Below are 26,559 nucleotides of genomic sequence, written 5' to 3'. Positions count from 1 at the left end.
ACTTCGTCTCCCGTTATTCTCCCTCATATTCTCCTGCCGGCAGCCATTTTTTCTGATTTGCCCATCTATGGGCACCGAAAATGGCCAGCGCCAGCTTCGAAAGTCGTGTCTACGCATGTCCGGAAGTGCGTAGACGCAACTTCCGGTGTCGGTGGCGGCCATTTTTGGTGCCCATAGATGGGCAGAGCGACACCGGAAGTTGCGTGTATGCACTTCCGGACATGCGTAGACGTGACTTTCGAAGCCGCCGGCACCCATTTTTTGTGCCCATAGATGGGCAAAGCGACACCGGAAGTCTATGCAACTTCCGGTGTCACGCGACTGCCGGTCCCGGATTCTGCAGTCCGGGACTTGGCAGGTATGATGGACACATTGCCAAAGCAACTTCAATTAGTGTGACCCCTCTTTGCATGGCAAGTTCCCGACCCCCTCTCCTTTGGTAGAATAATGACACATGACACAATTATTTAAGGTTAATGGGCTGGGAAAAGGCCACAACTTTATTGGTTACAGGTGATGAGCGGTATTGGCTTAGGCATTGGATCTAACCAGATATATCTGACTCCAGCCCATCTGCTGGGAAGGGTTAACCACCAGTAGGGGGAGTCCTGCTGATGCACATCAACTAGGAGCTCCCCCGGGGGTCACCGCTAGGGGCATGCCTTAGGCCCTAACCTCCCTAGGCTTCGGACAGGGCCCCACACACCCCGGAATCTTTTAACGGGATACCCTTCAATATGCGGGGCAGGTGATGGTGCTACCTCCCCTCTTTTCATCTACAGGAATATTCCAATGCCTAACTGCCAATACCCTAAAAAGTTGTGACGATTTGTACGAGGTAGGCGGGGGGGGGGAACCAAGTGGCTGGAAAAATTCCTACCAGGCCCCTCAACGGCAACCAACCAAAGTCCATAGCAAGGTCAAAGAAAGAAAACTTTAACGGGGGGAAGGGGAACCGGATCAGCTAGAAGCCGAAAAGAGAGAGAGATCTCCCAGCTGCGCCCTGCCTTTATGGGGCAGGCCACACACACCCGACCAACCTGATTGACTAGCTAGGCAAGTGAAGCAGCCGGGAATCCCCCAATCATGCAGGGTTGGCCTCCCACCCCCTGCGCATGTGGGGAGGTCGTGAAAGCCCGCAACACCACCTCATCCTGAAGGCAGGAGTGGCTTTAGTGTAGATAGCACAAAATTTTGGGTAGCTCTGCAAGTAAGCTAAGTAGAATTACAGCCCGCTCTGCTGGAACACAAATTCCATTTCCTTTGGAGCGAAAGATTTACCCGAGAATTTTCCTGTCTCTTTTTGTTGGTTGGTTGGTTGGTTTAAAGCACCTTGCTGCAAAATGAGTTGTGCACATGGTGTTAGTGGAGCCATACAAACAGGGGTTGTGTTCTTCAAACCTCGCACGCCACCTCTCCGTTCCAGAACCCTGTATATTTTTGCACTTTTTTTAAGAATTCGGAAACTCATACAAGCAGTGTGGTAGAAGAACAGAAATCATAGGGAAGCTTCCTTACATAGGGTTGACGGCTTTTTGTTAATAGACCTGAGCTACTTAGCTTCTCGTTCAGTGCCCAAACGAATGAATGCGTGAAAAGGATGCTTGACATGAATGTGTCTCCTCAACCTTTCAGCGACTTTCAACACCATGGTAACCTTCTGGAGCAGCTGTCCAAGTTAGGGGTGGGTGGTAAAAGCAGCATTTGACAAGACTTGCTTTTTATTGCAATTCCCTCAGAGCAGACGTCAGTTCCATTTTGGTAGGCCGCTCTCAAAATTGCATTGGCACCAGCTTAATTCATCACTTCTGTTGTTGTTGTTGTCGCCGTCGTTTTGCTACTCAGACCCGGAATAATTTTGAAAGCACGAGGCAGGAAGTAGAACGGCTTATGCAGAGAATGAAGTCCGCCAGCCAGGACTACAGGCCACCAAGCCAGTGGACAATGGAAGGCTATCTCTACGTTCAAGAGAAGCGTGAGTATTCAACACATCCGAATCAAACTGCATACTTAGCCTCTGTTCACCAGCTGCTGGGAATCGCTGTTGCACTGAGGTTCTACCTTGTGGACTTCCCACAGGCACCTGGTGGGTCATGGTAAGAAAAGAAACCTGGGCTAGATGGGCCATTGGCCTGGTCCAGCAGGCCTCTCTCTTACCTTTATGACAGATGATGCTGTCTTTCCCTTCACTGTGTCGATATTGGCTCCCAGTACGTTTCCGAGCACAATTCAAAGTGTTGGTGCTGACCTTTAAAGCCCTAAATGGCCTTGGTCCAGTATACCTGAAGGAGCGTCTCCACCTCCATCATTCTGCCCGGACACTGAGGTCCAGCACCGAGGGCCTTCTGGCGGTTCCCTCGTTGCGAGAAGCCAAGTTGCAGGGAACTAGGCAGAGGGCCTTCTCGGTGGCGGCGCCTGCCCTGTGGAACGCCCTCCCAACAGATGTCAAAGAGGAAAACAACTACCAGACTTTTAGAAGACATCTGAAGGCAGCCCTGTTCAGGGAGGCTTTTAATGTTTAATAGATTATTGTGTTGTATTTTTCTGTTGGAAGCCGCCCAGAGTGGCTGAGGAGACCCAGCCAGATGGGCGGGGTATAAATAAATTATTATTATTATTATTATTATTATTATTATTATTATTATTATTATTATCTTTGAGTAAGGTTTGATTGGCATGAAAGGGATATGAGAGTTCTCCTAGTCATCCAGAGGGCCAGCATCCAATCATAGTGACATTTTATTGAAAATATCTCAATTAAAATAAAGTGAACAAATAAAAAAAGGAAACAAAAATTGCAGAAGAAACAAAGAAGAAAAACACTACAATTCCATACGTTCTTGTCTAATGCAAAGGTATTTAAATGAAATTGTTATTCTACTACATAAAAAAATGACTTCTTTATGACATTGCAAATATCATTATATTTGCCCATGTACAATCCGTGTCTACAAGCTCTCCATACACAATCTATGTCTACAAGTTTGCATTTTGCAAGAGCTGTCATGCCTTCTAGGTAAAAGTAAAAGGTAAAGGACCCCTGGACAGTTAAGTCCAGTCAAAGGTGACTTTGGGGTTGCGGCGCTCATCTCAATTTCAGGCCGAGGGAGCCGGCGTTTGTCCACAGACAGCTTTCCGGGTCATGTGGCCAGCATGACTAAGCCGCTTCTGGTGCAACGGGACACTGTGATGGAAACCAGAGTGCATGGAAAAACAGCTTACCTTCCCACCACAGTGGTACCTATTTATCTACTTGCACTGGCATGCTTTCGAACTGCTAGCTTGGCAGGAGCTGGGACAGAGCAATGGGAGCTCACCCCGTCGCGGGGATTTGAACTGCCATCCTTCCGATCGCCAAACCCAAGAGGCTCAGTGGTTTAGACCACAGCCCTTCTACCCATTGATTAAAGGGGGCCATAGATTTATCCTTCCAGTGGATCAATATCAGTCTTTCAGCTGTATTGGGGGCGTGAGGAATCCATTTAGGCTGACCAGTTGTCAAATTCCATATGGTTAGTACATAATTTAAAAGAATATTATCCTATGACAATATTAGCTTCCCCCCCCCCCCCCGCACCATGGAAATATTTATATAATCTAGTACTTTCCCCCAAAACTCCATAAGTGTACAACATTGCTTAAACATATGCAGTGTTTGTATAGAAAGCAACTATTTACAACAACATTTTGTTGCAAGGATAATGCTTCTTTGAGCCAGCATCTAACCATGGGAATGCTGTCAATAAAGGAATATCAGTGATGAGCACACAAACTTTCCCCTGTAATAATAGGTGTTTTCTCAGCCCTTAGCCACACAGTGAGCCATCATCACATTGGCCTGTTTCGCACAGCACAATAAACAAAAGTATTCCTTGCTGAGACTTCATGGACCTAGAGGTTCTGAAAGGGCCTCACAGCCACTTTGGTCGCCTGCAGTTCCCGGTTCTCCTCATTGCTCTCAGCTCAGCCCAAGTTTGGCTTTGTGTGCTGTCCAAACCAGGACTTGTGGTTAAACTTTCTCCCTTGTAACGACAACCAGTAAGAAAGGATACAGGTCATGGTTATTGGGGAGAGGGCTCCGTGTAGCCCAGGAACAAAAAAGGGCCAGGGAGGAGAAAATTGGCTGTGAGTTGCTCTCCCGGAGCCTGGGTGTTTGCATGCTCCCAATAAGCCATCGTTTGCCTTTCTGCGTCATGCAAACCGGACTATTGTGAGTATCCTTACCAGGAGCCACTATAAACATGGAGCGGGAACAGGGAGGCTTCTAGTGCGTTGACATCATTGTATCAGGAACTTGAAAAATGTTATTTTGGGAGCTTCTCTCCCAGAACGCCCCCCCCTTTTGCAGCATGATAAGCTCTAAAATGTAGACTTGCTCTTAAGCTGCTGGCTCTGTGGCTCAAAAGATCTTTCCCCAGTCTGCATCTGGGTTGTCAATATTTTGAATGTTTTTAGTTTTGTTTTTTTGCAGTTTTATCTCTTGTTGTTTGCTGCCCTGCCCTGCTTTGGGAGGAGGGGCAAGATATAAATATAATAGTTAATGAGCAGTTGATGATGATGATGATGATGATGATAAGAATAACATTAATAACAGCATCGAATTCTAAAATGGCACGTGCAATGACAGTGTAGCTTAAAGTTACGACTGCATTGCAGGGGGTTGGACTAGATGACCACCGAGGTCCCTTCCATCTCTACAATTCTGTGATTGGCTTCCTCATCAAGGTGTTTTTTTGTCTTTTGATGAACCCTCTCCCCCTCCACCACCCTCCATGGGTTTTTTTCTTCTTCCCTGAAGCAGAGCTCCCCACTTTAGTAATAGCGGCAGGTTGTTTTGAGCACCTTTTGTACCCTTTTAGTTGACTGATAATAATGAAATGTGATTAAAAAGAAATCTGCTAATCGGAAATTACCTTGGGCATTATTAATAGGAGTGCAAGGACACCATGAAATGCTGGGCACACACAGTGCTTCATTAAACAGTGAAAGGCCATCTCAACACGCTCTTATTGCAGAGGAAAAGGATTTGGTCATTTGTTTAAGCTGAGGAGGTGGGGAGGGGTGACGCAGTCATTATCTTGGTCTCAGAAATGAATGCACTATGCCTGTTTGTTTCACTACCCTATGGACTTTGTTGAGAATGTTATCCAAAAAAAAGGATAGAATCTTACTTTGGCAATGGGGGGGGGAGGCAGTAATGGGTTGCATTTTCCACTGGCATTGCTAGCAAAGTTCACCTTGAAATACACCAGGTACCTCTATGTTCAGGTTACAGACTCCGCTAACCCAGAAATAGTACCTCGGGTTAAGAACTTTGCTTCAGGATGAGAACAGAAATTGTGCTGCGGCGGCAGTGGGAGGCCCCATTAGCTAAAGTGGTACCTTAGGTTAAGAACAGTTTCAGGTTAAGAATGGACCTACGGAATGAATTACGTTCTTAACCCGAGGTACCACTGTATATTAATACAGTCATACCTCGGTTTGCGACCGCAATCTGTTCCGCAGAGCCGGTCGCTCCCCGATGCAGCTTCTGCGTTTGTGCCAAGCACCGATAGAGCGCTTTTTGCGCGCGCTGCACAGATCGCTTCTGCACATCCGAGCGCCGCAGGACCCGGATGTAAACACTTTCGGGTCCGTGGTGGTCGGAAACCGAAGCGGTCACAAACGCAGGCGGTCACAAACTGAGGTATGACTGTACTTCACTCTCACCAAGTCTTGAGTGTTTTTTTTTCCTATGAGCTGGCATAACAGAAAATACATTAAATATGTGTGAAATAGAAAAATAGGCTGAATATCTCTCCTCCTTTCATTCCTCCAAACTGCCAAAAAATAATAATTCTGGGGCAGACTCTTAGGTCCAGCCTAAATGACCCTGAGCAGAGAGAAACCAATGTTCTATCTATTTTGCCAGGAATATTTTTTCCTTAGGAAGCATTTATGCAAATAAGATAAGTGCAAATTTTCCTTCTTCCTTTTCACCTCTCGGTCTCTCTCCCTCCCTCCCTCCCTCCCTCCCGTTTCTTTTTCTTTTTCTTTTTAGGACCTCTAGGGTTCACCTGGATAAAACATTACTGTACCTACGACAAAGGGACAAAAGCATTCACGATGAGCATTTCTGAAGCCAAATCTGGAGGGAAAGTCGTAAGTGTTATCGTGAGCTGTCTTCTAAACTGGAAAAGGGCACCGTGGCTTTTCCTCCATTGATTTCAAGTTAGGGAATGGACATCAACTAGGAAAGGTGTTGCGAGTTAGAGGGTTAAGGTTAAGGTATGTCCAAATCAAAACGGTTTTTATGTAGTCTGCTATTGACCGTCAAAGACAGAAACCCAAAACCACATCTTTTTGCAGAAAAGCTTCTACTTTTCCACGTTTGGTCTTCACAGAGTACACAGCATACATTTAAACCACTTTGTCCTACCCCAAAGAATCCTGGGAACCATAGTTTACCCCCCACAGAGCTATAATTCCCAACACCCTGAAAAAAACTACAGTTCCCAGGGTTCCTTGTGAGTGGGGGGTGACAGAATGTGCTTTAAATGTACACAGCCCCAGACATGTTCTGCTGATCTTTTCCTGGGCCCGACCACAACCCTCTATTCATTATCATAAGCGCAATGGCAGTAATTTGTGGGTTCTTTAACCTTTTCCATGAATTACAGGTAGTAATTACAGGTAGTGCCATCGCACCCATTCATTCATCCAACAAGGTACACTGTGCATTTTCCAAAAATAATAATAATAAATTCCTTCCAGTAGCACCTTAGAGACCAACTAAGTTTGTCATTGGTGTGAGCTTTCGTGTGCATGCACACTTCTTCCGATACACACTGTGAATTTTCAGCAACCAATTTAACTTCGAGTAAAAGCTAAACCTCAAGAGACAGGCTACCTTCCGGGGGTGGGGGGTATTTTTGAAGGTTCTAATGTGCAACTTTCCATAATTCTTTGCACAGCTCCTTTTGCATAATTTTTGGTACATCTTCAGTCATTCTCCACTCAGGCAGTAGACATGTAAAGAAGGATTCTTGTCGCTTTGCCCTTAAAATCTCTCTACCCTCCCTCCTCAATCTTTGCCTATAAAGAGTCTCTTTTCAGACCTACTTGGTCTGAAAAGGGGAACCTGCTAGCGACGGTTGGAAGCATGCCTAATATCACTCGCCACTTAAAGAGGGCTCTTCTAGCTCTTTACTTCACCACATTGTGGCTCACTGTTCCTGGGAAGTTATTTGGAACATAGGTGCCAGCTCCTTGGGTGCCCGATCACCCACAAAATTCCCCACGAAGGGGCCGGGCACCCACAAATTTCGGTGCCAGTGCCATGCACGTTGCATGGCACCCACGCCCCCCCAGGTACCCATGGTCGCAGGGCCAAGTTGGCACAAGTTGGCATTTTTTTTTTGCAAATAATTTTCATTCATTTTCCAATCAAGAGGAAAAAACATTCATCTTAATAACAAATCGAATCAAATCTTACCACATTCAAAAAACCAATGCAGCCAATTATAGAGTCCGAATTAATTAGGGTAATTTCAATGGGACCTCCCATGTTCTAGATTTCAAGAGCTAAATGTCCATCCTTTATCTTTCTGCTATCTTCTTTGTTACTTCACAATTTTTCAATCCTGATACTGACAACCTCCTCTCTCAATCAGTCACTGGTATAAAACTATCTTGTTTTATGTAACCGTCCCTTATTTCTATAATCACGCAGGGGGCTTTTCCCACATTGTTCTCAGTCTTCATATTTTAAAGCACAGTCCTCCTTTGATGACCCCTCCTGAGGAAGTGTACATGCGCACGAAAGCTCATACCAATGACAAACCTAGTTGGTCTCTAAGGTGTCACTGGAAAGAATTTTTTATTATTATTTTGTCCCTCCCTTTCTGCTGGTTGTTGCTTTAATAGGCTCTGGGCTTCCATCCAAGGTTGAAGTTAATTCGCTACTTCTCACTGTCTTTGATCTTTCCAGACCAGCCAATGTTTCAAATGTACTGTAGGGGTGTACTTAGCAATCAGTAAGTTACACAATGATTGTTTCGGTTTCCCCATAAAAACCCATGTCAGCTCTCTGGGGCCCTCGGACAGCTGGCAGGCACCCAGATTTTACAGTCACTCTCTTTTCAAACTGTATGTGATAATATTCCATGCAAGCAAATGCACCCTCTGTAAAGTACACCCCTTTTGTAATTCCAATAAAGGAGACTTTTTCTGATCATATCCTTTTTCTTCTACCGTCGCCACCTTCCCTCCTCAGCCCGAGCTCTGATCTGATCGAATCTGATCTTACTCTGCCAGTTTCGATCAGGGCTCTCCGCCGAGGACTGCGATGATGCCAAGGTGGCACTCCCGATTGGGAGGAATATTAGCGCATGAGAGGAACTGCATAAATTCTCAAGGGTGTCGCTTAGTTAAAGAAATCGTGACCAAATGAGGTTCAGTTTGGTCAGTTAACCAAGCTGAGCTTTTAACGAATCTGCTAATTAATCAAGTAGCCCAGTAACCCACTGGCCCCGGGGAGAGCAGGCCATAGGAAACATGAGATCTCCCTCTCTCTCTCTGCGGATGGAGAGAGACCTCTGACCTGGGAGAAGAGGGTACAATGCTAGTTTTCTCCCTTGCCGCCACTGTAGAGTCTCCAGCAACCTCTGCCCTGTTGACTCCGACGTTGGTTGGGCTGAAATGGAGGCATGCCAGGGCACAAGGGTTGGAAGCATGTCATGGGAGAACCAGGGGTAGGTTTGAATCCACCCCAATACGCCAACATGCTCCCAAACCACAAATCAAACCACACCAGCCCTGGAGTTGGTGTAGCTTACTTGGTTTTGTTTCCCCTCTTGTTGTTCCCATTCGGAAGGAAATAAGTGTAAGTTAAGAAGAGGGGGAAAAATCGGAATGAGCTCAAGGTCTTGTAGGGCATTGGATGAGAGGGCAGAATTGCTTCCCTGCCTCCACAACTCCTCAGCCTTTGGCATCTCAAATCTGCATCTGTCAAGAAGTAATACCGCAGAAGGGAATCTTGGTTTGGGGCAGTTCCCATATCTGTCACAGCAGACAGCATGTCAGAAGAGCCTTTCCCCCTGTGTGAGACGCTCCTCCTGAGAACACGTCTGCCCCCCCAAAAAAATTCGTTAAGTGCTGTCGAATTTAGTACGAACCGCAATTTTGCACCAGAGAAAATGCTTTTAGTTAGTTGAATATTGTAGCCCTCCTTTTGTGGGTGAGGGATGAGCCTTGCAGTTACTGGAAGTGTGCAGATGAGTTCGGGGAAGGGGAAATCTGTAAAAACTAAACAGAAATGTCACAACAACCGGAATTGTTTTTGCACAGCTTTTAAATGTTTTGTAAGGGCAGCTTGTGCCTTTGCAGCTATTTGGGTTAGAGGAAGAGCTGGAGGGAAGGCCATTTTTCATTGGGGAGAAACATGGTGCAACTTTGGCTGGCTCGCGAGTGAGCCAAGAAAATCTATAGCTCTGAGGAACCTGTGACCCTTTAGCAGTTCTTGAGCTCCAGCCCCCTTGACTATTGGCCACATTACCTGTGGCTGAAGGGAGTTGGAACACAACACCTGGAAGATGGGTGGCATTCTGTGCCACAGAGGCCACCTTTGCCTCAATTGTCAACAGCAGATTCAGGAGAACCCCCCAAACGTCTTCCTCCAGAGGGACCAAATCTAGAGCAGGCCACCCACATCACTCAGCTGGTCAGAGGAACCACCCCCCAACAGTAGCTCAGTCTTATCTGGATTGGCCCTCGTCCAGTCCCTTCCAAACACTGATTCAGCACATCTGCTGCCTTACTTGGTTGTTGGCATCTGTCTGTCTCGAGAGAAAAAGGAGTGGGCCTCCGGGGGTGAAGTCAAACAGCTGCGTTACCAGCACCAAAGTGACCTCGCTGGGGCGCAAGCATAGGCAGTGTGTATGGAGGTTCTGGGCTGCTCAGATGACAAAAAATACCCTCTCGGCTTTGCTGATGTGGCCCAAAGGAAAGCGGAGCAATAGGTTTGGCACCAGCTGGATGGCAGGAGTTGCCGGAAGGAAGCGTACAACCATCATAGGGACTCCACTCCATAACAAACACTTTGTCGGTTCAGCATTCCAATTCCCCCGTTTCTGATGTTTTGCAGAATGGTCTTGTCCCAAGTACGCCAGAAGTGTTCAAGTTGAAATCCTGCATCCGGAGAAAGACAGATTCAATTGACAAGCGCTTCTGCTTCGATATTGAAGTATTTGAAAGGTTTGCATTTTTATACATGCCTTTTAAGAAAATGAAAGTATTTACGCAACATTGTGCCGTACCGTTAAGAGCAAACGAAAACATAGGTTTGCATCTGAGAAATTATATCGAGTGTTTCACTTTTTCATTCAGAATAAGCTTTGAATGGGGAAAAGAATAGCACTCTTATCTGGGTACGCTCATAAAGACCATGTTTTAAGCAGTGGTTGGATGGCCATCTGTCATGGATGCTTTAGCTGAGATTCCTGCAATGCTAGGGGGTTGGACTAGATCAGGCATGCCCAACCTTCGGCCCTCCAGATGTTTTGGACTACAATTCCCATCATCCCTGACCACTGGTCCTCTTAGCTAGGGACCATGGGAATTGTAGCCCAAAACATCTGGAGGGCCCCAGTTTGGGGATGCCTGGACTAGATGACCCTTAGGTCCCTTCCACCTCTACGATTCTATTATTCTATGTTGAATTAAAATAAAAACCTACATTATTATTATTATTATTATTATTATTATTATTATTATTATTATTTGTTAGTTTATTTATCTTGCCCAGGGCAACCCAGTCAGAAAGTTCCAGAGGCCTTTAAAATTCTCCAGTCACCCAGCCTACACCTTAAAGAGAGAGCTTAGCTCAAATGGGCTCTCAGATCTTTTGTAAGTGTTACGTTTATAAGATGTGGATAACACTCATCTCGTACAACCTTTACTCGGTCTGCCCTTTCTTTCACGCCCCCTTCAAGCCTAAGATCATGAAATATTTTCCCTCCCTACCCCTTATTTTTATTATGATATATTTTATATCCCCACATTTTTCTCCAAAAATGGCATACATGGTTATCCTCCTCATTTAATCCCCACAACAACCCTGTGAGGTAGGTTAGGCTGAAAGACAGTGACTGGCCCAAGTGAGGGTTTGAACCCTGGTCTCCCCGGCGCTCGGCCGGCACTCTAAGCAACTACACCACACTGGCTCTATAGATGGATATAGATAAAACCTAAAACCTACCTGGTTTTATTCAATCATAAGAGCCCTACCGGGCCAGATCCACCTAGGCCAGCATCCTGCTTTCTAAAGCGCCTCACCCAGATGCATTTGGTAAGGCTACAAGTCAGATATAAAAGTTGTAGCCCTCTCCCTTGTTCCTCCCCACCACTAGGAGGCGCCCTACTCTGCTGCAGACAGTGCAGAGCTAGATGGACCTATGGTCTCTCTTGGTCTACAGCAGCCTACCTATGATCCTTTGTGTTACCTACAATGTGTTACCTACCTTCTACATGGAGGTCTCTGGAAAGGTACCAGAACTCCCCCTTGTACACAGTCACTCCTGTTTATCCCACTGAAACCTCCCCCCCCCAAAAAAAGGCTAGGGGGTGCATTGCTGGTAGAATGATACACCCCAGGAAACCCCATGTTTACTATAGATTTATAGCAATGTGCTGCGGTGGCACCACAAGTAATACGCCATTTTTGTTTTAAACACAGTGAAATCTTTGGGAAGGTGTAGACCAGGCATCCCCAAACTGCGGCCCTCCAGATGTTTTGGCCTACAACTCCCATGATCCCTAGCTAACAGGACCAGTGGTCGGGGAAGATGGGAATTGTAGTCCAAAACATCTGGAGGGTCGAAGTTTGGGGATGTCTGGTGTAGACAGTACATGTGTGTTAATTCTGCAGCATCTGCAAGCCACTCAGTAACAAAATATTGCCAGGCGATGGCAGTTTACCAGCACTGCAGATGGGCAAATCGTTCGCGGCTGCTTTTAAATGTTTCCCCTGTTTTGAAGAGAGAAGTTCTGAAATAAATAGGGTCCCTCCCCTCCCCGCCCCTCGTTCCTTGAATCTGTTTGACCCTAGAGACTTTTGTTGTTGTTGCTTTAATTTGGGCTCCTTGAGAAGGCCTCCTTGACAAGGCAGAATGTGGCCAAAAGTCTACATCAGAAACTTTTAATGTTGTTTTTGATAGTCTGCTCGATTAACTCTGTCGTTTTGTTTAGTTGTCTCAACTGCTGGCCCTCAAGAGCTCCACTTGGGAAGCTCTTATAATGAAAGTGAGCATTTTGTATAGAGATAAGAAGTTCACTGGAAATATTCAGTTCAACTCTAGCACCTAACTCCTTCTCATTTTACTCAGCATGGTGCTTTTCTCTCCAGGCAATCTTCACAATTTGTGAAAACAAAACAAAACACGTTTATTGCTTGCTTTTGTTGTTGTTTAAATAGGCATGGGATCATTACACTACAAGCTTATTCCGAATCCAACCGGAAGCTCTGGCTGGAAGCAATGGATGGAAAAGAACCGGTAAGGAAATCCTTGTTTTATCATTTGTTTCTTTTGATTTATTTTTTTCCAGGCAGAGAATTAACAGCAAATTTACTTTGCCTATTTTAAGACTGGGGTGGGGGAGGCTAAACACGTGACATGGGGGCCTAATCCTGTCCCCACAACACAATTTCCCCCCTCCAAAGCCCCACAATTTTTGGCTGCAGCAAAAAGAAATGAAGTAAATAAAGAGACCTTGGGTGGGTGGAGATTCCAGTTGCCCCCTCCCCAAGCCTAATAATAATAATAATAATAATAATAATAATAATAATAATAATAATTTTATTATTTATACCTCGCGCATCTGGCTGGGTTTCCCCAGCCACTCTGGGTGGCTTACAGCATATCTAAAAACATCAATCCTTAAAAACTTCCCTGAACAGGGCTGCCTTCAGATGTCTTCTAAAAGTCAGATAGTTGTTTATTTCCTTGACATCTGAAGGGAGGGCGTTCCACAGGAAGGGTGCCACTACTGAGAAGGCCCACTGCCTGGTTCCATGTAACTTCGCTTTTCGCAGTGAGGGAACCAGCAGAAAACCCTTGGATGAGGACCTCAGTGTTCGGGGTAAGCGACGGGGGTGGAGATGCTCCTTCAGGTATACTAGGCCGAGGCCGTTTAGGGCTTTAAAGGTCAGCACCAACACTTAGAGAGCGATGTTGATGACGATGTTGATACATTTATTTATTTATACCATGCCTTTTTCCCTGACAAGGCTCAAGGCAGCTTATAGAGAGAAATAAGAACCACTAAAAATATAGGGGGGATCGTTAAAAAACAATTAAACATTGAGAGAATTAAATCCATATATAAAATCTGTTAGAGCCATACCAATAATTACAATAGAAGGAGAATGGCACCAGCCCTTTCGATAAAAGCACTCAGTTCCCAAAGTCATCCGCCGCAGGAGGAAGGACAACAAGGAGGGAGCCAGTCTAGTTTTCTAGGGAAGGAGTTCCAATATCTGGGAGCAGCCACCAAGAAGGCCCTTTCTCGAGTGATTACCAAAGGTGCCTGTGTGTCCCAGGCACCCCAGTCAAGGAAGACACATGTCTGATAGGTAATTTTTTTGCTGACGAAAGCTCGCACTTGCAGCAATTCGCGTGGTATTCCAGATACACCTGTACACACACTTCCCCAGGTCTGTGCCCTGCAGAGCAGTTGCAGCAACAGTCAGACCACACACAAACCTACCTTCCTCTGACAGGTTGCATGCCTGCACCCTGAGACTTCTCTTATGTGGAAGCTGTCACTCCTCTTCCCTCTTCAGGCCCCTCCTTGTTCTCGGAGACAGTGGGATGGGAGATGGCAGAGAATCGGTTGGCCCATCCCTTGGCTGAACAGTCTCTTCCTCCACCTCTGACACATCCTGCGCACCTCCCTCCTCCTCCTCAGACCGCTCTGACCATTCCTCTCCCTCAGCTACTGCCTACCCTGTTTCCCCTCTTTTAAGACGTAGTCATGAAATACAGTGGTGCCTCGCAAGACGGATTTATTTCGTTCCGCGAGTCAATTCGTTTTGCGAAATATTCGTCTTGCGGATCGCGGTTTCCCATAGGAATGTATTTAATTTTTTTTCGCCCATAGGAACGCATTGATTAAATTTCAATGGATTCCTATGGGACACCGCGATTCGCAAGATGAATTTTCCGCAAAACGAATTCGTCTTGCGAGTCACCGTCAGATCGCAAGACGCATTCGTCTTGTGAAAAATTCGTCTTGCAGGGCATTTGTCTTGCGAGGTACCACTGTAAGCCATAGCAGGATTTTAAAGCATTCAAGGAATATAAGCCATACCCCGAAAATAAGACATAGTGATAGGCACAGCAGCAATGCCAGCCATGGCAGGAGGAGGAGGAGGAGGAGGAGGGGAAAAATAAGACATCCCCTGAAAATAAGCCATAGTGGTGTCGTTGTTTTTTTTTGTTTTTGTTTTTTTGAGGAAAAATAAATATAAGACTGTGTCTTATTTTCGGAGAAACACGGTAGCTGGTGGTGCCAAGCCCCATAGATTCCTCTCCTGGGTCAATCCCCTGGCCTTTGCCATACACCCTTCACAGCCCTTCCAATCCCTAACACCATGGAGGTGGTTGGACCTCTGATTTCCAGGTTGCCTTACATCCCAGCTCGATCACTGAGTGTCATTGGTCATTCCCCAAGTTGGTGAGGCTCATTTGACAACAATGAGAAACCAAGCTTTTGGTCTGTTGGCCTAGTCCTGTGGAATAGTACTCTGCCAGTGGAAATTCAGCCTCTGCCTTCTGTGCCAACTTCTGAACGCCTGTTGAAAACTTTTGCTTTCTGCCAGGCCTCGGCAGACAATTAAGAGTACACCCTTCTGCGATGGTTAATTGTTTTTAACCTTTTTATGGTTTTTATTGTGTGGTTTTATGTTTCATCCCTGCAAACCGCTTTGATGCATGGCTTGTTGCTCTGTCCCAAAATGGACTGTGGGTTGTTCGTTTCAAGTCAGTCGGCAGTGTTAAGGAAGAAATAAATCACTTAGTTCTTGGGTTTATTTCCGGCTTGCGGCTCGTGACTCGTTTGAAACGAACAAGCCGTCGTCGGTCCCGTGTTCAGACACTACAGCAAATCTTGCTGAGGCTCGTCTGAGCCATTTGGCTGCCACATGGTGGGAGGGAAACACATTCACAATTCAATCTTGGTGAAATACAAAACTATGGTTTATCGTGGTGTGCAAACCATCTCGCTTGCTCTCCCCCTCCCATTTGGGGTTGTGGTAAGGATAAAATGGTGTTTCCCCAACCTGAACTGCTAGCAAAGTAAACAAACAAGTAAATATGACTGTGATGCCTGGTTTCTTTTTTTAGATTTATACCTTGCCAGCTATTATTAGCAAGAAAGAAGAAAGTAAGTTAATATTCAATTATATGAGATTGTTAACTATGCCTTTGAGTCCTTCTGCATAAGTGCATACTGCTTCTTAACAACTTTCCCCTGTTCTGCTGTACCATTACACTCCCATTTTTCATGACCACGCCTTCAGAAAGTCTACCCAAATTACTTACAGCTAGTAGATGCTTCCATTTATTTTGTGCTGTATCTAAGAGGCCATAGCTTACTACTGTGTGCATACAGTTCGTTTTAAATCACAAAACTCAATAAACCACAGTCGTGTCTATCTGAAAGTTGTGACTTCTCTCTGAATAACCTATACAAACCGCAGATTTTATTGCAATATGTAAGCTTGGTTTGTTCGCTATTTCATCTACAGTTTGTTTCAGTGATTTGGGGGGTGAGGGGTGGCAAATCTGCCCTGTGAAATAGAGGAATTTGTTGAGGAGTCTTGTTGCTGCATGCTTTTGGTGTGTGGCATGGTGACTAGTGGATTCCAAGTTCGTCTCCCTTCTTCGTCGATATAACTTAGCCGTCCAGCAAAAGCTCTGCTTGTAGGTCACTGCTGTTGGATATTTACTGACCATTCTCCCCAGACCTCTCCACTGGCAAGGAAGAGGAAGTAATAAGAGGGGGTACCGTAATAAGAACTTCCCACTCATCACGCTACCTATCTGAAGTGACCCTGGAACACTTTTTTCTGCACAAAACTATATATGAGTGTTAAAATTGTAAGCCGTTTACTAGCTCCTGACCAATTACGGCAATCTTGTCAGGAACATTGCTTTTATACATTCTGTTCTTCTTAATTTAGCCAGTTAACTTTTGTAGAAATAACTACGAAGAACAGCTGATTTTGGCTGCGCTAATTAGAGAGCCCCACAAATAGCGCCTTTCCTGCCTTCAAGTGTTTTTAGTAGATGTTGGCAATAACCTGTTTTGTTTCCGCCCTGCAAATGCCCTGGGATGTCAGTTTAGCCTGACATTTCCACTTTTCCAAGGAGCTCATCATGATGTAATTCTCAGTTTCCAACGCTTTCTCTTGAATAGTTGGCGCTAAGTACTGCTCTGTCTTAGATTCCAAGTGACAATAATGTTATCACACTGTGCCCTTTTTGTTCTTCATGCCAGTTTTTTTTTTAAACACATTGAATGTTTCAAAGATGTGCTTTAAAAGGTGAAGGCAGTGGGCATGATCCTAAGAAACATAGGTGCACCAAAACCCGAGGGATTTCAGGCACACATTTAAGCATTTGCGTTTTATTGATTTTGTGCTTGAGATCTGTGCTTGAACTCCTTCGGATTTCGGTGTGCCTTTGGATCCTGCATAGGGTCTCTTGAAATGAGTGAAGTTAGAAAAGCTACCCAGGTATCAGGATGGGGCCCCTTCCCCTCCACGTTTTATTTCATTTGATGGGTTTTCCATTTCTCCCCATGAGCCTGGCCCCGTCTCTTCAACACTTGCTATTAACAAATCACATTTCTCCTTCCCCTTTCCTTCCGATATTGAGCAGCAACTAAGCTGCAAGAAGACAACCAATTAGAGGTTTGTAATAACAAACCACTGTTGTTTAGAAAAATGTCCAGAGATTGCAATAATTTCCGTCCCGTAACTTCTGACACTGTTCTGAGAGGGCTAGGCCTCAAAAAAATAAATAACTGGAATGAATCAATTGGATATTGAGATAGGTATTTTATTTGCGTGGCCGTGAAGTCACAAGCCACGAGTTTCTGGTTTGTTTGCTTGCTGGACTGTGACAGATTTGTTCCTCCCATTTTGACAGCGTTCCTCAATGAAGCTGGCTTTAACTTTGTAAGGAAATGCATTCATGCAGTAGAGACGAGAGGTATGTATTAAGTGATGTGCAAGCCATTTGGTTCTGCCTTAGCAGAAATGAAATTTTTGGTGCCTCTGTTTGACACAGAGCTGTAGTAAATCTCACCTAGGCGATACGTAGCCCATTGCATGTGTTTGTAAAGTGTGGCTTGATTTAAACATGGAACAGGCTGTGCACAATAGGCTGCACACACACACACACACACACACACACACACACACTCCACCATATGATGTTACATGTGGCAATCTGTTTGTTTGTTTTCAAACGACAACATTAATAATGTTATTTGTTTGTTGAATTACTTACTCACTCTTCACTAAAGGGTCCCCAGCTTATTTTAAACTGTGGTTTAATAAAAAAAATGAACCGAGTACTGGTGCACACTGTTCAAATGTTCCCAATTTGCTCCTTCCCATGCTAACCGTTTTCCATGGCAAGAAGAAAACAAACGATTCACATTACATGTGAGACAGCTTCTGTGGTTTGTTTTCCCCTATGATCAGGAAGCCAAAAAACCCTTTGCTTCTCGGCCAAATCAGAGAATTTTGAGGAAACAAACCACAAACACTGATTCACATGTAACACAAAGCCAGCCACAAAGCCGATATTATAAGTAAATCAAATTAGCTGCCCAAATGCAAATGTCTTAACACGGCAAAAACTCCCATTTTCTGTTTTGTCCTTTGAAGGTATCACAATTTTGGGGTTGTACCGAATAGGTGGCGTGAATTCCAAAGTTCAGAAGCTGATGAATACCATATTTTGTAAGTGTGGCTGCGCGTCATCTTACTTATTTGAAGTCTTCTATTGTTGTGTATATTGCTATGTGTGAAAATTGGGTATTTATTTGCTTGTTTGTTAAACGAGAAAAGCTTTAATGCAAACTAATTTCTTTGCACGCTGCACTTTCTCCAGTGCAAGTAGAGATTTAGGCATATAGAGCACTCTAACCCCCTTCTGCCCTAGTGTAATAAGTTTCATTAAAGTTACAGGTAGGTAGCCGTGTTGGTCTGAGTCGAAACAAAATAAAAAATTTCCTTCAGTAGCACCTTAAAGACCAACTAAGTTTTTATTTTGGTATGAGCTTTCGTGTGCTTGCCCACTTCTTCAGATACACTGAAACAGAAGTAACCAGACCCTTATGTATATTCAGAGGGTGGGGGTTACTTCTGTTTCAGTGTATCTGAAGAAGTGTGCATGCACACGAAAGCTCATACCAAAATAAAAACTTAGTTGGTCTTTAAGGTGCTACTGAAGGAATTTTTTAATTCAGCTCTTCTATTTATGCATCTCATCTGCACTCAAGACCAAGGAGTGAGCATTAGCGAAGGACCCTGCCAAAACCTCATTTGGGAAAGCAGGTAGAGGCTTCAAGCCCTTTTCTCTCAGGCGAATGAATGCGCACGCAAACTGGCTGAAGTATATAACGGACTTCCTCGCCATCCCTGGCTACTCTAAGGACAGATAAGAAACCTAGCTGCTTAACCACCAGCTTTAATGTGCTTCCAAATATATCACTGATTTCGTAAGTCACTCACTGGATACGTAGCAGGGTCAGAGATGCTGCACTTAAGGAGGGAAAGCAGGATAAAAATGTTTTAAATAAATATCCCTGGCAGAGCAATGGAACATGAAACTTCTTCAACTGGGGCTGCTGGTGAGTAAACCTAGGATCTCTCATGTGCAGAGAATGAGCAGTGTGCTTCCAGTGGTTGGAACCATAGAAACTGATGACTCTCGAAACATGCACTAAACGCTTCTGCTTCCATTGATGTATTGGGGCAGTCATGTTAGGTTTTTTTTTAAGATAAATTATTTATTGTTTTAATAGTTTTAAAATACAGCATATATACTTTACACAAGACAGGAGTGCCTGGCGTGCTATGGTCCATGGGGTCACGAAGAGTCGGACACGACTAAACGACTAAACAACAACATACTTTACACAATATTTACACCTTTCGCAAAATATGTGTATACAGGAAAAATGCAATCAAAAAGAATGAGAAAAAAAGAAAAATATAAACAGTAAAAAGAAAAAAGATACAACAATAAAAACAACGCTTCCAATTATTCTCTCTGTAGCCTATATGTTTTCATTATTTTATCGCACAGTTGTAACTATCTACTTGCTATTTCATTTCTTTCTCTTTTCTTCCACATTCTTTATTTCTTTAAATTTATACCAGGTTCAGCCTAGATCTGCCATTAGGATTTCAGATATACCATTACTCGTTAAATACTCTTTAAACACCCTCCCTTCCTTTTGTGTTTTTTTGTTTCATTTGTCCTCTTATTCTTCCCGTTGTTTTTTGCCAACTGTAGGTACTCTAGGGTCATGTTAGATATTTAAGACACATTCTACATTCCTCGCTTACTACTTTTCACGCGGAGCAGTTGAGTAATGCATTGTCACGCCCCTTTCTGTTTCATAGCTCCAAAATCCCCTCCTGACATGGACATTGATTTGGAAATTTGGGACAACAAAACTATTACCAGTGGACTAAAGAACTACCTCAGGTGAGTAAGCTGTGCGGGTTCAAAATTTCTTGTTTCCTTCTAGCTTAACAATATTTCTTTCACCCTGCAATCCCGATGTAATATAACGGGGGAACAGCACCATATAATATCGGAGATAACCAGCCAATATTCATTTATATTAATAGCTATCTGTTCCGGTTATTGTGCCACCATAAACCCCTCTGCTTGCAACGAGGCCTGATTAATTTCTAAATGGTTATCTAATGTTCACAGCACCGGGCAGTAAATCTCTCTTTAATTGGCAAATTTATTCTGTCAAAACAGCCTAGCATTATTTTCCCTAACTTGGCGTTCAAGTAGGGTAAACAAAACTATAACTCCTGGAATAGTTCTCATGAATGTGGGGGTATGAAAAAATAAATAAAATACCAACCTGCCATTCTAGGAAGGCTCTATTCCATGTGCCTTCATGTAGTAGAAGTAAGTTATGCTTCTACAAAGTAGAGAACCTTTTCTACGTGCTGCCCGAACTTTGGAATGCCATCCTAAAGGAAGTTGGTCTGGTGCTCTGCATTATAAGCTTTATGGGGGAGTGGGTGGCACTGGGGTCTAAACCACTGGGCCTCTTGGGCTAGCCGATCGGAAGGTCAGCGGTTCGAATCCCCGTGACGGGGTGAGCTCCTATTGCTCTGTCCCAGCTCCTGCCTACCTAGCAGTTCAAAAGCACGCCAGTGCAAGTAGATAAATAGGTACCGCTGCGGCGGGAAGGTAAATGGCATTTCTGTGTGCTCTGGCATTGTCATGGTGTTCCATGCGCCAGAAGCAGTTTAGTCATGCTGGCCACATGACCCAGAAAGCTGTCTGAAGACAAACCCCAGCTCCCCATAGTTGCTGCACCCCATAGTCCAATTCGACTGGACTTAACTAACCATTTTCAGTGCCAGGTGAAGACCTTCCCATTTGTCCAGGCATTTTAGATTTCCTGCTAATTTTGGAACTGTGTTCTCTGTTGCTTTTAGTTTCGTTGGGAGGGGGATTGTTTTGTTTTGTTTTGCTTTGCTTTGTTTTGCTTTGCTTTGTTCTTGCTGGTTTTTTTATTTTAAAATGCTATTTTTAAATATTGTGTGTAACCTGTGTGAAGTCATTTTATTCACACCAGTTGGTTAGGGAGACCATCTAGAGCCGATTTTTTTTTTTTGTTGGTGGGGTGTGTGTGGAGCATAGACAGATGAGGAAACAGAAACCCCATTGCACCAGCAGAACTCATTGGCACAGCACTGGATGCAACCCGTAATAGAATCATAGTGTTGGAAGAGACCACAAGGGCCATCCAGTCCAACCCCCCGCCAAGCAGGAAACACCATCAAAGCATTCCTGACATATGGCCGTCAAGCCTCCGCTTAAAGACCCCCAAAGGAGGAGACTCCACCACACTCCTTGGCAGCAAATTCCACTGCCAAACAGCTCTTACTGTCAGGAAGTTCTTCCTAATGTTTAGGTGGGGAATAGGCAAACATTGATTCCCCCACCCCATAATTTGCATAAAGAACATCATAAAAATGACTTTGCTTGGTCATCAAACAACAACAACAACAAAAGTAGGCATCCAAAAGAACACAAGGTTGGGATGAGATGCACTTCAGTGGAGAGATTGTTCCACACAGGTGGGGCCACCACAGAAAAGGCTCTTCCACAGGCCCCTGCAATACACATCATTTAAACCAAGGGGATATCTCTGACTGATCTTAATGCACTGGCCAGCCCACAGGGATGTGCCCTCTCCGATATGTTGAGGAAGGTTGGTAAAGTTGGTAAAGTATGATTTAAGAAAGATAGAAAATTGATGCAAAAGGGTACTTGGAATTGCCAAGACACAGTACAGCTGAAGGAGGAAGTATGGCAGCTTAGTTATAGCTTAGTCCAAGCTTACCCACCCTTGTGTCAGCCAGACATCTTTACTACAGTTCCAAGAAAATATTCCTGCCAGCCACCCAGTGTAGATAATATTGGGTAGGTGACCTGATTTTGTAACGCAGCTTCGCATATTCCAAATGCTGGTTGGAGACAAGTATCAACAGGTGATTCTTCCGCTTGAGAATTCAAAGAAGCAGGCAGACATACACAGCCCGGTAATCTTAACAATTGGAATGATCTTCCCTGTAGCAGAAAGGAATCTGGCAATTGCCCACAGTTTAGTAGGCAAATTGGCTCTCCTCCCGCGTTGTCTGTTTAATTCCAGCACAGCATGCCAGGATAACTTAATCTGTCTTTTCCAACTGTACTGTTGATTTCTCCTTCCAACTGTACTCTTGCTTGAAGTTTCACTGGAGCTATCTTTGATTTACATCTTAGCAAGTTTAGGGTGGAGCCATAGCAAGAGACTATCTTGCAACCAACAAGAAAATTGAATAATGTACTAAACTCTTCTCCTTTCTCCCCACCCCCACCCCCCAAAAATGTTTTGCCCAGGTGCCTTGCAGAGCCACTGATGACCTACAAATTGCACAAGGATTTCGTCGTTGCCGTCAGTAAGTGAAAATTCAGTCGACAGCTGGTGACTGCAAATCCTTGGGAAACCTTTGGAGAAACTTGCATTCACCAGCTGCCCAGGGATTTTGTTTGAGAGATGAGGCACAACAATGGAAATATTGGGCATAGGGCCAAACTAGATAACTGTGTTATCCAGTCATATAAAAAATGGGAGGTCTAGTTTTCATCCGCTGCATTTAGCAATGACCTGGGTAGGGCAAGGCGTGGTGAACCATGAAGCTTCCAGTTCCTGATGAACTACAACTCCCATCAGCCCCAACAAGCATGGCCAATGGCCAGGGATGAGGGGAGCTGTAGTTCTGCAACATCTGGAGGGCCAGAGGTGGTGGTTATTTTTATTTATTTTGCACTCGCATAAATACAGTACAAAACCAATGATGAAATCCATTCATAACTAAAATGCACAAAGTAAGCGATTCCATCAAAGCATTTAGAACATCTGTGATTTAGTAGTAGTAGTAGTAGTAGTAGTAGTAGTAGGGACCCAGGTGGCGCTGTGGGTTAAACCACTGAGCCTAGGGCTTGCTGACCAGAAGGTTGGCGGTTCGAATCCCTGTGACGGGGTGAGCTCCTGTTGCTTGGTCCCAGCTCCTGCCAACCTAGCAGTTTGAAAGCACATCAAAATGCAAGTAGATAAATAGGAACCGCTACAGCGGGAAGGTAAACGGCGTTTCCGTGTGCTGCTCTGGTTCACCAGAAGTGGCTTTGTCATGCTGGCCACATGACCTGGAAGCTATACGCCGGCTCCCTCGGCCAATAATGCGAGATGAGCACGCAACCCCAGAGTTGGTCACGACTGGACCTAATGGGCAGGGGTCCCTTTACCTTTCCCTAGTAGTAGTAGTAGTAATAGTAGTACCCCGCCCATCCGGCTGGGTCCCCCCAGCCACTCTGGGTGGCTTCCAACAAAGATTAAAATACATTAAAATGTCACACATTAAAAACTTCCCTAAACAGGGATGCCTTCAGATGTTTTCTAAATGTCAGGTAGTTGTTTATCTCTTTAACATCTGATGGGAGGGCGTTCCACAGGGCGGGTGCCACTACCGAGAAGGCCCTCTGCCTGGTTCCCTGTAGCTTTGCTTCTCGCAGTGAGGGAACTGGCAGAAGGCCCTCGGCGCTGGATCTCAGTGTCCGGGCAGAACGATGGGGGTGGAGACGCTCCTTCAGGTATACTGGGCTGAGGCCGTTTAGGGCTTTAAAGGTCAGCACCAACACTGATTAAAACAAAACAAGTCAGTTTTTTAAAAACAAACAAACACACAGTTGAAACCATTAGACTAGGGCATTTGAGCCAGGGGAATTCCAAAATCATAGATCATAGAATTGTAGACTTGGAAAGGGACCCTGAGGATCATGTAGTCTCCCGCTTTTGTTGGACTACAACTCCCATCATCCCTGACCTCTGGTTCTGCAAGCTGTAGTCCATCAACATCAGCCCCATATGGCCTGACCAGTGGTAGGGACATGCTGGGAGTTGTAGTCCGGTCACATCTGGATGGCGGCAAGTTCCCCATTCCCGGTTTAAATCAATCCTTAGAGCTAAAATGCAGCCTGATTTGTTCCTTGATAAGTTTAACAAACAAACCAACAAACCAATGTATTGTGTGTGTTTTGTTTTTTTAATCATTATTATTTTAATAGAGTCTGATGACCAAAATTACAGGGTAGAAGCAGTCCATGCACTTGTTCACAAACTGCCAGAGAAAAACCGAGAGATGCTGGACATCCTGATCAAGCACTTGGTCAAGTAATAACTATTTTCTTTCCTTTGTGGTGATGGGGCTGGGAGGAGAGATGAAAAGGAGGGAAGATGCTTCTGTGTAGTTTATTTTCTGGCGCCACTCTTCACCTTCCCTAATTGCTTTGTTCCAAAGAGATGAAATTATTATTATTATTGAAAAGTATTATTAATTGAATTTATATACCACCCTATATGATGCTTAAGCTGTTTAAGGTTGTGAGCAAAGAGCTGCTGACTGGAAATGTATTTGTCGCTGGAGCCCTGGAGGTTCTTGACAAATAAGCAGCGCACATTAAATTAACCCATTAATTGTAATTGCCCTCTGTTTCTGCCAGGGAAAATGAGTCTGTGGAAAAGAAGCTCAAGGCCCTTTCCCTTTCATCTCCTGTAATACTTTCATGTCTTTCTAAAAATACACAAACTGAAATGACACTGCTCTGCTTAGGCCTAACATTTGTGTGCTGTAGGAAGGATTCTTGTTTCCTCCTTGTTTTCGTTTTGTTGAGCTTCCCAATTCAGAAAATATCACCGGGTGAAGCCCATAAAGAAATCTATTCAGAGTAATTAGGTGTTATACTGGAGTGGATGAAGTGAAAAATATTTTTATATAGCGGACAGACGGAGAATCAGAAGTTCTTTAGCTTCTTAACTTTTCTTTCTTTCTCTCTTCTCTTCTCTTTTCTTTCTCTTTCTGTCACTTTATCTCTTTTAATTCTTTTTCTGTTCTTTCTTTCCTTCTTTCTCCCCCCCCTCTTCTCTTTCTCTTTTTTGCCCCTGGATTAATGCTTTAGTTTGGACCAAAAGACACTAATCTTTGTATTTTTCTTTATAAATTATTTTCATAAAATGAAAAAGCACCCCACCAAAAAACAAAAACAAAAAAGGAATGATGAATCTGTTGGTAGAAAGGAAAGGTGAGACATGAGGAAGGATAGTTGGTTTATTTCTAAATAAATTGCTTTATGAATTAGAATGGGTGACTTTCACATGTAAGTATATGTGTTCACGTGCGTAGCTAGCTGAGATGCACATTCTCATTTCCAGAAGACAGCAAGTGATGGTTTTGCTGGTGTGAATCTGTGACCACGGGCAAAGTGACCATTGAGGTCACATCCCCTCAAGCACAGTGTTTTTTGGTGGATTTGATTTACACATTTAGTTGCCTGTCAACAAGACCTGATTTGTACATGCATGCATACACATTGCTTGATTTCTCTGCACATTATTACTGGAAAGGGCTACCTTTGGTTTTTTTTTAAGGTAGGAGATCTGTGATGGCGGCATTTTTTCATCTCCGCCGAGCTAAGCAGTTGGTCCCTTATCTCTCTTGCCCTGACCTCGCCACTGTGATCCATGCGACGGTCACCTCCAGGCTTGATTATTGTAACTCACTCTAAGTGGGGCTGCCCTTGAAACTGAGCCAGAAACTCCAGCGGGTGCTGAATGCCGTGGCGAGGCTCCTTACAGGGTTCCGGCCGTGGGATCACATTCATCTAGTGCTTTACCAGCTGCACTGGCTCCCGGTGGAGTACAGGATCAGGTTTAAGGTGCTGGTTTTGACGTTTAAAGCCCTATGAGGCTTGGGACCCTCGCACCTACGGGACCGCCTCTCCTGGTATGCCCCACAGAGGACCTTAAACTCTGCAAATAATAACACCCTGAAGATCCCAGGCCCCAGGGAGATTAGACTGGCCTCGACCAGAGCCAGGGCCTTTTCGGCTGTGGCCCCCCCAGCCTGGTGGAATGCTGTCTCACAAGAGACCAGGGCCCTGCGGGATTTGACATCTTTCCGCAGGGCCTGCAAGACGGAGCTATTCCTCCAGGCCTTTGGTCGGGGTACAGTCTGATTCTTTTCTTTCTGTATAAGAACAAGCATTAAAGAGGCCTCCTAGCCTGCTCACAGGTCCTTTATAAGACCTGTGGTACTACACTTGGGCAAAAAAAATGAAAGGCACGAATACAGGATGGGTGACACCTGGCTTGAGAGCAGTACACGTGAAAAGGATCTAGGAGTCTTGGTAGACCACAAACTTGACATGAGTCAGCAGTGTGATGCAGCAACTAAAAAAGCCAATGCAATTCTGGGCTGCATCAATAGGAGTATAGCATCTAGATCAGGCATGTCAAACATGCGGCCCTCCAGATGTTTTGGCCTACAACTCCCATGATCCCTAGCTAGCAGGACCAGTGGTTGGGGAAGATGGGAATTGTAGTCCAAAACATCTGGAGGGCCGCAAGTTTGACATGCCTGATCTAGATCAAGGGAAGTAATAGTACCACTGTATTCTGCTCTGGTCAGACCTCAATGGATTCAAACTACAGTATAAGAAAGAAGATTCCACCTAAACATTAGAAATAACTTCCTGACAGTAAGAGCTGTTCGGCAGTGGAATTTGCCGCCAAGGAGTGTGGTGGAGTCTCCTTCTTTGGAGGTCTTTAAGCAGAGGCTTGACAGGCATATGTCAAGAATGCTTTGATGGTGTTTCCTGCTTGGCAGGGGGTTGGACTGGATGGCCCTTGTGGTCTCTTCCAACTCTA

The 26,559-nt window shown here is 44.6% G+C and overlaps 1 protein-coding gene across 1 annotated transcript in view; it reads left to right on the top strand.

Moving 5' to 3' along the window:
* Positions 1-26,559, top strand: part of ARHGAP42 (Rho GTPase activating protein 42) — a 162,268-nt gene that overhangs the window by 117,643 nt on the left and 18,066 nt on the right. Inside the window, exons 8-17 of the mRNA XM_035116468.2 lie at positions 1,846-1,975; positions 6,041-6,141; positions 10,124-10,233; positions 12,452-12,530; positions 15,381-15,420; positions 17,190-17,252; positions 17,936-18,010; positions 19,682-19,766; positions 22,197-22,255; positions 23,922-24,027. Of these exons, the coding sequence (XP_034972359.1) occupies positions 1,846-1,975; positions 6,041-6,141; positions 10,124-10,233; positions 12,452-12,530; positions 15,381-15,420; positions 17,190-17,252; positions 17,936-18,010; positions 19,682-19,766; positions 22,197-22,255; positions 23,922-24,027 (848 nt within the window). The remainder of the gene's footprint in view (positions 1-1,845; positions 1,976-6,040; positions 6,142-10,123; positions 10,234-12,451; positions 12,531-15,380; positions 15,421-17,189; positions 17,253-17,935; positions 18,011-19,681; positions 19,767-22,196; positions 22,256-23,921; positions 24,028-26,559) is intronic.

The sequence above is a fragment of the Zootoca vivipara genome, chromosome 4 (assembly GCF_963506605.1).
Source record: "Zootoca vivipara chromosome 4, rZooViv1.1, whole genome shotgun sequence".
In the NCBI taxonomy this organism is placed as follows: domain Eukaryota; kingdom Metazoa; phylum Chordata; class Lepidosauria; order Squamata; family Lacertidae; genus Zootoca; species Zootoca vivipara.
This window is presented reverse-complemented; position numbering and strand designations above follow the sequence as displayed.